At 43.5% G+C, this 10,744-nt stretch overlaps 1 protein-coding gene across 1 annotated transcript in view; it reads left to right on the top strand.

Moving 5' to 3' along the window:
• Nucleotides 1-4,875: 4,875 nt before the first annotated feature.
• Nucleotides 4,876-10,744, top strand: part of RAB39A (RAB39A, member RAS oncogene family) — a 40,253-nt gene continuing 34,384 nt past the window's right edge. The window contains exon 1 of the mRNA XM_070384277.1: nucleotides 4,876-5,214. Within this exon, the coding sequence (XP_070240378.1) occupies nucleotides 4,988-5,214 (227 nt within the window). The 5' untranslated portion in view covers nucleotides 4,876-4,987. The remainder of the gene's footprint in view (nucleotides 5,215-10,744) is intronic.

The raw sequence follows: 10,744 nt of genomic DNA, 5'->3' as shown, positions 1-10,744 counted from the left end.
CCCCATGAATAGCAGCACGCCAGACTGCCCTGTCCATCACCAACTCCCGGAGTTCACTCAGACTCATGTCCATCGAGTCAGTGATGCCATCCAGCCATCTCATCCTCTATCGTCCCCTTCTCCTCCTGCCCCCAATCCCTCCCAGCATCAGAGTCTTTTCCAATGAGTCAACTCTTCGCATGAGGTGGCCAAAGTACTGGAGTTTCAGCTTTAGCATCATTCCTTCCAAAGAAATCCCAGGGCTGATCTCCTTCAGAATGGACTGGTTGGATCTCCTTGCAGTCCAAAGGACTCTCAAGAGTCTTCTCAACACCACAGTTCAAAAGCATCAATTCTTCAGCGCTCAGCCTTCTTCACAGTCCAACTCTCACATTCCATACATGACCACAGGAAAAACCATAGCCTTGACTAGACGGACCTTTGTTGGCAAAGTAATGTCTCTGCTTTTGAATATGCTGTCTAGGTTGGTCATAACTTTCCTTCCAACGAGTAAGTGTCTTTTAATTTCATGGCTGCAGTCACCATCTGCAGTGATTTTGGAGCCCAGAAAAATAAAGTCTGACACTGTTTCCCCACCTATTTCCCATGAAGTGGTGGGACCAGATGCCATGATCTTCATTTTCTGAATGTTGAGCTTTAAGCCAACTTTTTCACTCTCCACTTGCACTTTCATCAAGAGGCTCCTGAGTTCCTCTTCACTTTCTGCCATAAGGGTGGTGTCATCTGCATATCTGAGGTTATTGATATTTCTCCCGGCAATCTTGATTCCAGTTTGTGTTTCTTCCAGTCCAGCGTTTCTCATGATGTACTCTGCATAGAAGTTAAATAAACAGGGTGACAATATACAGCCTTGACACACTCCTTTTCCTATTTGGAACCAGTCTGTTGATCCATGTCCAGTTCTAACTGTTGCTTCCTGACGGGCATACAAATTTCTCAAGAGGCAGATCAGGTGGTCTGGTATTCCCATCTCTTTCAGAATTTTCCACAGTTTATTGTTATCCACACAGTCAAAGGCTTTGGCATAGTCAATAAAGCAGAAATAGGTGTTTTTCTGGAAGTCTCTTGCTTTTTCCATGATCCAGCAGATGTTGGCAATTTGATCTCTGGTTCCTCTGCCTTTTCTAAAACCAGCTTGAACATCTGGAAGTTCATAGTTCACATATTGCTGAAGCTTGGCTTGGAGAATTTTGAGCATTACTTTACTAGCGTGTGAGATGAGTGCAGTTGTGCGGTAGTTTGAGCATTCTTTGGCATTGCTTTTCTTTGGGATTGGAAGGAAAACTGACCTTTTCCAGTCCTGTGGCCACTGTTGAGTTTGCCAAATTTGCTGGCATATTGAGTGCAGCACTTTCACAGCATCATCTTTCAGGATTTGGAATAACTCAACTGGAATTCCATCACCTCCACTAGCCTTGTTCATAGTGATGCTTTCTAAGGCCCACTTGACTTCGCTTTCCAGGATGTCTGGTTCTAGGCCAGTGATTACACCATCGTGATTATCTGGGTCGTGAAGATCTTTTTTGTACAGTTCTTCTGTATATTCTTGCCATCTCTTCTTAATATCTTCTGCTTCTGTTAGGTCCATACCATTTCTGTCCTTTATCGAGCTCATCTTTGCATGAAATGTTCCTTTGGTATCTCTGATTTTCTTGAAGAGATCCCTAGTCTTTCCCATTCTGTTGTTTTCCTCTATTTTTTTGCATTGACCGCTGAAGAAGGCTTTCTTATCTCTTCTTGCTATTCTTTGGAACTCTGCATTCAGATGTTTATATCTTTCCTTTTCTCCTTCCCTTTTCGCTTCTTTTCTTTTCACAGCTATTTGTAAGGCCTCCCCAGACAGCCATTTTGCTTTTTTGCATTTCTTTTCTATGGGGATGGTCTTGATCCCTGTCTCCTGTACAATGTCACGAACCTCATTCCATAGTTCATCAGGCACTCTATCTATCAGATCTAGGCCCTTAAATCTATTTCTCACTTCCACTGTATAATCATAAGGGATTTGATTTAGGTCATACCTGAATGGTCTAGTGGTTTTCCCTACTTTCTTCAATTTAAGTCTGAATTTGGCAATAAGGAGTTCATGGTCTGAGCCACAGTCAGCTCCTGGTCTTGTTTTTGCTGACTGTATAGAGCTTCTCCATCTTTGGCTGCAAAGAATATAATCAATCTGCTTCTGGTGTTGACCATCTGGTGATGTCCATGTGTAGAGTCTTCTCTTGTGTTGTTGGAAGAGGGTGTTTGCTATGACCAGTGCATTCTCTTGACAAAACTCTATTCGTCTTTTCCCTGCTTCATTCCGTCTTCCAAGGCCAAATTTGCCTGTTACTCTCGGTGTTTCTTGACTTCCTACTTTTGCATTCCAGTCCCCTATAATGAAAAGGACATCTTTTAGGCTATACTTATAGAAAATTCAATCACCACTGGCTTAAACAGGTACTGATTAATTTATCTCAAACAAGAAGATGTCCAGAACTGGTACCGCAGATCAACAACTCCATCAGGGTCTCAGGTTGTTCCTCTCTCCTACCACCATCTGAAGCATCTAGCCTTCACCTCTATGGTCACACATGGATGTTACATTTTCCAGGTAGGAAGGAAAAAGAAAGGCCATAAAGTGATGGCCAGTAAGGGTTTTGTCATCAGAAAAACAAAAGCTTTATGTCTCATTGATTCCATCTCTGTCATTTGGCCATCCCTAACTGGAGAAGGACTAGAAGAAAGAAGACTGTGGTTTTAAGAGTTGAGTCAGCCAATTAGCTTTCAGCCAAAGAGTTTAATCAACAAAAACTACAGAGGGGTCAAGAATAACTAAAGACAAATGATGAGGTTGTTACCAAAAGGGTGTGGTGGGTGGGGAGTCATCGGGTCTGGCTGCTCAATGCTCAAAAGCCAAGAAATAGGCCAGCTTGGTGGAAAGGAAAGTTTGCTTTATTTCAGACACTGGCAACTGGACTGGGGGAGGGTGGTGGACACATCTGTGCAAAGGCTGACTATCCTCCCCACTCCCGACAAGTAGTGGGTGAGAGCTTTTATAGAGAGATAAGGGTCTAAGGCAGAAACAGCACAGTCATCTCTAACAGTTATCTTCAAATCGGTCATCAGTGGTCTGACTTGGTTGTTTTAGATACAGTTAATCTTTAGTTCCAGGTTCATTTGTTCCCATTTCTTTGCGGCCAGTTCTTGGAATTGTGGCAGGTCATGTCCTGGGTACAGGCTGGCCATCATGTAGCTAACTTCCCCACCTGGTGTTTTAGTATCTATAAGACAGCTCACAGGATATGGCTCATAATATTATCTATAGCCCTTGAGAAAAAGCTAAAAGTCCTTGACTATGCTTAATGACTACATTATTATTATTTAGTTTCCTTTGTTTTCCTTTGTTTCAGCATTTCTCACTTCTCTGATTAAACCTTTTCCTTGGCTAAAGTTTTCCTCAGACAACAGGCAGGCAGAGGACATGATGGGGCAGGCGCAAGGACCACAGAGTCCTGCTCCATTTCAGGGTGAGGAGGATTTGGTAGTTGGAAAGTCTCTGGCAACCTTATCAAAAGCAATATCAGGTACATATTGGGCATGCAGAGGGCTGAAGATTAACTGGTGGGTAAGAAATGGGAATAGATAGTTTTTTTTAACATTTGAAAAGGAGAAAAATGGACAAAACAAAAATCTAAAGAAAAGACACAATAGAAAGATGTTTTGCTTGGTTTCAGGATTGTGATTATTTGAGTATGTCCTTTGGAAGTACAAACAATTGGAAATGGGGAGATTTGAGGGATAAATGGTATGAAATAAAGACTACTTTCAAAAAAAAGGTTTTAAAAAGGATTAAACATATCTTTGAAAACAAAACTTATTCCTCCTAAATAAGAAAGGAAGTAAAGCTGAATAACGAAAGTATAAGTTTGGATGTGGACAAGAAAAAAGTTGAATTGTTAAAATTCTATTTTAACAAAAATTCACTTTAAAACTGCTTAACTTTTAAAAGATAAACCTTGAATTCATTATTAACCAGTTTGAAGAAAGGCATGAGAATCTCGCCAGAATTCAGGTGTGCTTTGTTTACTCAGATTCCTGACCAGAAACAAGGTAAGTAGAGAACACTATGGGATTTTTCCGACATGTATGTAGAACAGAGACTGAGAAGAATGGGAGCTTTTATGAACATCTCACTATTTCATTTTCTTTCCTTCTCTCCTTCCCCAAACTAAAGGGCCCTAGAGACGATGGAGGCGATTGGCATTTTTCTTATTTTTCCGTAGTAATGAAAGCAGTGAGGAAGAGACGGTGGTGGCATGAGCAACGGCCAACGTCCTTGATTGAAGCATCCAGAACTTGCTCTGCAAATTTATTTCAACTTTGCTCTCAACTCCTTCACCTTAGAACACCTGGGAGGTGGCAGTCAACAAGGATGGAGACAGCCGCGAAGAGATATCTGGTTCAGCAACAGTGGTCACAGAGCTGGTCAAACCCGATGAAAGTGGAAACCACATTTTCAAAAATCAGAGCCGAAATCTGACGAGCCCGCCCTGACGCCTGTAAAAGAAAATGATTTTCACTTTTCATTGGCTGACCCTCCCAGAATTGAGACCTTGTTTCATTTTCATTGGTCATTGCTGCTGTCACGTCCTTTCACCACACCCAAAGCGCCCAGTGAGCTTTGGGGAAAACTGATTTACAGAGGTCGGGGGCGGGAATTCGCGAGCAGCTAGACTATTCCGCGCCCCCCGCCCCCCGCCCGCCCCGCCGCTTCCTCCCCAAGGCCCTGCCCCGCCCCCTGGCCTGAAGCCACGCCCCTTCCCCGGCCGGGCCCCGCCTCTCCCTCCAGAGAGGGCGGGGACCTGGTGGCGGCCGCAGCCGCAGGAATATGCTGGAAGCCGGCTGGCGGGCGCCGGGGAGGTGCTGAACGGACAGTTCCCGCCGCTTTATTTGCCCGGCGGCGGGTAGGAGGGTGGGGCGGCCTTAGAGTCAGCTGGGCACGTGAGCGATGGAGACCATCTGGATCTACCAGTTCCGCCTCATCGTCATCGGGGACTCCACCGTGGGAAAGTCGTGCCTCCTGCACCGCTTCACTCAGGGCCGCTTTCCTGGGCTGCGCTCCCCAGCCTGCGACCCCACCGTCGGCGTGGACTTCTTCTCCCGCCTGCTGGAGATCGAGCCCGGCAAGAGGATAAAGCTGCAGCTCTGGGACACGGCGGGACAGGAACGGTTCAGGTAGGACCCCGGGCGCTGGGACCCCACCCCCCCGCCCCCAGGGACCGCGCCGCCCCCTCCGTCCGCCTGGGGCCCCCTCCCTAAGCGTTGGCTGCACCCGCCCGAGTCGGGAGTAGATCTGGCCCTTCCCTCTCGAAAGTGCAAACACTCCATTCTCGCTTCCCCTTTGCCCCTCCTCTTCCAGGGACGACTTCCTCCTCCGCAATTTCTCACTTCTTTCTTTGGCTCCCATTTCCTGCGCCCCCTTTCCGTTTTTCCTTTCCCCGCCTGAACCCAGGTTACCCTCACCAGCCCCTCTTACCCAGCGCTCTGGCCCTGCTGGCATTTTAATCCCCAACTCTTCGGTTCCCCTGCTGCCTTCTCCCCAAACTCAGCGTCCCTCGCTGCGCACGCCCTGACCTGGCTACCCTTCTCCAAGCTCCACTTTTCCTCCTCTGACCGAGCAGCTTCCCATCTATGCAGCCCCGGAGAACTGCATAGAAGGATTCCCAGATTCGTGATTGATTCGTTTAGCTTTACAGCAAGCAGTGCTCCAGCCCAGATTACAGCATGAGCTCATTGGGCACCGTGCAGACGGAGATGAATGCGGTAATGGTCTGAATATCTCACAGCACCGAATGTGGTCATCAGAAATACAGGGCCAGGACCCGTGAGAGTGTGTTTTGTACAGCAACCAAGGACACAGTCACAACTGAGGAGTTTTTGTTTGTTTCATTGTTATTGTTTTTTAAGGATTGAGTTGTCTTTAGAAGTTTGTCATCGCTGGTGCTTTGATGGAGAAAAGAGAGATGTACATACTGAGATTTGTTAGGAACTTTTCCTTTATTTTATTTATAATAGGTACTTAACGTTCCAGGGTGATAATAGATCAGGAAATACTTTTCTACATGGAGGAGGAATACAAATAAATAGTCTCATTCTCCATGCTCACTGAAACCCTGAAGGATTTCACAAAAGTGACTGCCAAATAAAAACTAAATGTAAATTGTATGCATTTCCTAGATATTTAAGATGGAATCAGATATGAAGCACATTTAAAATTTTTAGGATTCAAGAACATTTTTTTTTTAGAGGAGGGTAAGGGATCTGATATATTGTAGTGTTTGGGACTCTTTTAAGGTTCTATTATCAACTGGAACTCATTAAAGCAAACATTTGGTAGTCTTCTACTTTTGGAATCGGTACTTCTTAACCATACTTCCCAAACATGGCTCCCCCTCACCCCATCCAACACCCGTTCTGAGTGAGATCAGCCTACTTCTCTGAGAAAAAGAGAAAGAGCCTCCTTTAAAATAATTTTTCAAACTCTAATTCCTCATCTGTAAAATGGAGTCATTATGATCTCTAAGATTCATTACAGTTTTACCACTGTAAGGTTGACAGCAAATTCATTCACTTGTGATCTCAGTCAGAGATGAACATTAAGATATTTCATGGTCAGTAAAAAGCATTTACAGTAGATCTTGCTCTACCCTCTAAAGTGAAGTGAAGTTGCTAAGTCATGTCCGACTCTTTGCGACCCCATGGACTGTAGCCCGCCAGGCTCTTCCGTCCATGGGATTTTCCAGGCAAGAATACCGGAGTGGGTTGCCATTTCCTTCTCCGAAGGATCTTCCTGACCCAGGGATCGAACCCAGGTCTCCCGCATTGCAGGCAGACTTCTTACCTTCTGAGCCACTAAAGTGAATATAGTAAAAACATGTTCTTTATACCTTAACTTCTATACCATAACTTTATACTTTAAACTTCTAGCAACTACTAATAATTAAGAAGGCAGTGGCACCCCACTCCAGTACTCTTGCCTGGAAAATCCCATGGACGGAGGAGCCTGGTAGGCTGCAGTCCTTGGGGTCGCTAAGAGTCGGACAGGATTGAGCAACTTGACTTTTACTTTTCACTTTCATGCATTGGAGAAGGAAATGGCAACCCACTCCAGTGTTCTTGCCTGGAGAATCCCAGGGATGGGGGAGCCTGGTGGGCTGCCGTCTATGGGGTCACACAGAGTCGGACACGACTGAAGTGACTTAGCATAACATTAGCATATGTAGTAAAATCTTCTTGAATCTAAAACACTTTCCTTAAAAGTAACTCTTTTTTAAAAAATTAATTTATTTTAATTGGAGGCTAATTACTTTACAATAGTGTGGTGGTTTTTGCCATACATTGACATGAATCAGCCATGGGTACACGTGTGTCCCCCTCACCCTGAACCTCCCTCCCACCTCCCTCCCCACCCCATCCTTCTGGGTTGTCCCAGAGCATCAGCTTTGAGTGCCCTGCTTCATGCATTAGACTTGCACTGGTCATCTATTTTACATATGGTAATATACATGTTTCAGTGCTATTCTCACAAATCATCCCCACCCTGGCCTTCTCCCACATAATGCAAAAGCCTGTTCTTTACATCTGTGTCTCTTTTGCTGCCTTGCACATAGGATTGTCATTACCGTCTAAATTCCATTTATATATGTTAATATACTGTGTTGGTGTTTCTGTTTCCGACTTACTTCACTCTGTATAATAGGCTCCAGTTTCATCCTCCTCATTAGAACTAACTCAAATGTGTTCTTTTTTTTTTATTGCTGAGCAATATTCCATTGCGTATATGTATCATAACTTCCTTATCCATTCATCTGCTGATGGACATCTATGTTGCTTCCATGTCTTATTTATTGTAAAGAGTGTTGCAATGAACATTGGGGTATACATGTCTCTTTCAATTCTGGTTTCCTCAGTGTGTATGTCCAGCAGTGGGATTGCTGAGTCCTATGGCAGTTCTCGGAGAAAGCAATGGCAGCCCACTCCAATACTCTTGCCTGGAAAATCCCATGGATGGAGGAGACTGGTGGGCTGCAGTCCATGGGGTTGAGAAGAGTTGGACACGACTAAGCGACTTCACTTTCACTTACTTTCATGCATTGGAGAAGGAAATGGCAACCCACTCCAGTGTTCTTGCCTGGAGAATCCCAGGGATGGGGGAGCCTGGTGGGCTGCCGTCTATGGGGTTGCACAGAGTCGGACACAACTGAAGCGACTTAGCAGCAGCAGCATGGCAGTTCTATTCCCAGTTATTTAAGGAATCTCCACCCTGTTCTCCATAGTGGCTGTACCAGTTTGCATTCCCACTGACAGTGTAGGAGGGTTGCCTTTTCTCCATACCCTCTCCAGCATTTATTGTTTGTAGACTTTTTGATGGCGGCCATTCTGACCTGTATGAGATGATACCTCATTGTGGTTTTGATTTGCATTTTTCTAATAATGAGTGATGTTGAGCATCTTATCATATTTTTATTAGCCATCTGTCTGTCTTCTTTGAAGAAATGTCTATTTAATTCTTTGGCCCACTTTTTGATTGGGTCATTTTTCTGGTATTGAGCTTTGTGAGCTGCTTGTATATTTTGGAGATTAATTCTTGGTCAGTTGTTTTGTTTGCTGCTATTTTCTCCCATTCTGAAGGCTGCCTTTTCACCTTGCTTATAGTTTCCTTAATCGTACAAAAGCTTTTAAGTTTAACTGGGTCCCATTTGTTTATTTTTGTTTTTATTTCTGTTACTCTGGGAGGTGGGTCATAGAGGATCTTGTTGCGATTTACATCAGAGAGTTTTCTGCCCTTGTTTTCCTCCAAGAGTTTTATAGTTTCTGGTCTTCCATTTAGGTCTTTAATCCATAAAAGCAGCTCTTAAACTTATTGTAAGGGATGGTTAAATTGTTAGATTTTAAAGATCTTTTCTGATAAATACATCATTGTTTTTTATTGCCTTTAAGAAAAATGTACATTTATTTTATAGATACTTTTTAAACTGGCTTCCCAGGTAGCCCAGTGGTAAAGAATCCACCTGCCAATTCAGGAGACAAGGTATCGATCCCTGGGTAGGGAAGATTCCCCTGGAGTAAGAAATGGCAACTCACTCCAGTATTCTTGCCTGGAAAATTCCATGGACACGGGAGGCTGGTGGGCTATAGTCCATGGGGTCACAAGGAGTCGGACATGACTGAGCACACGCACACATTTAAATCAGACAGTAACACTCATAATAATGCAAGGACATTTAGGGAACATTTACTGACAGTGAGTCATACTATATTTTGTTTGGCTCTTTACCAATGATGTATTCCTAAAATCATATATATATCAGTAGCTGCCTCCAAATACTTGCTTTTCTCTCATTTAGCAGAACAATTTCTCCATAAAATTGCATTAAACAGTTATTGTTAAATCATTCTGTACCTTCCCCTAAGAAAATACAGATACTTATTTTGAGTAAGTGCATTTGTTTCATAGAAAGGTACTATTCAGTTCATGAATGTATAGCCCTGTCATTAGTTGTAATCATACTGTTTAACTGTAATCAGGAATTTGTGGGAAGCATTCCATTTACATTCTATTTGAAGGTTTATTGGTGATCAGATATAAACAAAAACAAATCGGTTTTAGACAGTTTAGGAGATAGCTTAAAAGCATAAACAAATATGTTACAGGACAACAAAATAGTGAGCTGATGATTATGATATAAATAGCCTTAAGATATCTTTTTCTAGGGGGGGTGGCGGGGCAGGGTCCAGCTGGTAAAGAATCTGCTTCCCCTGTGGTCCAGCTGGTAAAGAATCTGCCTGCAATGTGGAAGACCTGGGTTCGATCCCTTGGTTGGGAAGATCCCCTGGAGAAGGGAAAGGCTACCCACTCCAGTATTCTGGCCTGGAGAATTTCAGACCATGAGGTTGCCAAGAGTCAGAACAGGACTGAGCAACTTTCACTTTTCGTCATTTTTTTTTACCCAAATTTATTAAAGTAATAATTAATAAAGCCTTAGTTTTTAAAGTTCAGAGCATATATTAATATGCTTGTAGCCAGTAACTAGTCACAAAAAATAAAAGAGAACAAAATCAAAGTGACGAAAGTTTAGAAAAATGATGAATATGTGAGCATCTTTAGGAGATCAGTCCTGGGTGTTCTTTGGAAGGAATGATGCTAAAGCTGAAACTCCAGTACTTTGGCCACCTCATGCGAAGAGTTGACTCACTGAAAAGACTCTGATGCTGGGAGGATTGAGGGCAGGAGGAGAAGGGGACGACAGAGAATGAGATGGCTGGATGGCATCACTGACTCGATGGACATGAGTTTGAGTGAACTCCGAGAGTTGGTGATGGACAGGGAGGCCTGGCGTGCTGCAATTCATGGGGTCGCAAAGAGTCGGACATGACTGAACGACTGAACTGAGTTGAATACTCAATTGTTAAAGTTTTTGTTATTAAAACTGTGTTTTAGTCAGAATAAATGTTAAATTACTATATTAAGGATACTTAAAATTACAGTGCCTTATTTAACGACAGTTCTCTCTTGTTTAATTAAGGATACTTAAAATTACATTGCCTTATTTAACGATAGTTCATTTCTCTCTTGTTTAACAGTCTCCAGGTAAGTGGTCCATCATTCAGGACCATCATTCAGATGCCTTCTACTCTCTTCCTATCCAGGCCATCATTCAGATGCCTTCTACTCTCTTACTATCCAGGGCGTCATTCAGATGCC

The sequence above is a fragment of the Bos mutus genome, chromosome 15, assembly GCF_027580195.1.
Source record: "Bos mutus isolate GX-2022 chromosome 15, NWIPB_WYAK_1.1, whole genome shotgun sequence".
Lineage (NCBI taxonomy): Eukaryota > Metazoa > Chordata > Mammalia > Artiodactyla > Bovidae > Bos > Bos mutus.
The sequence above is the reverse complement of the archived record's forward strand: the minus strand, read 5'-3'. Positions and strand labels throughout refer to the sequence as shown.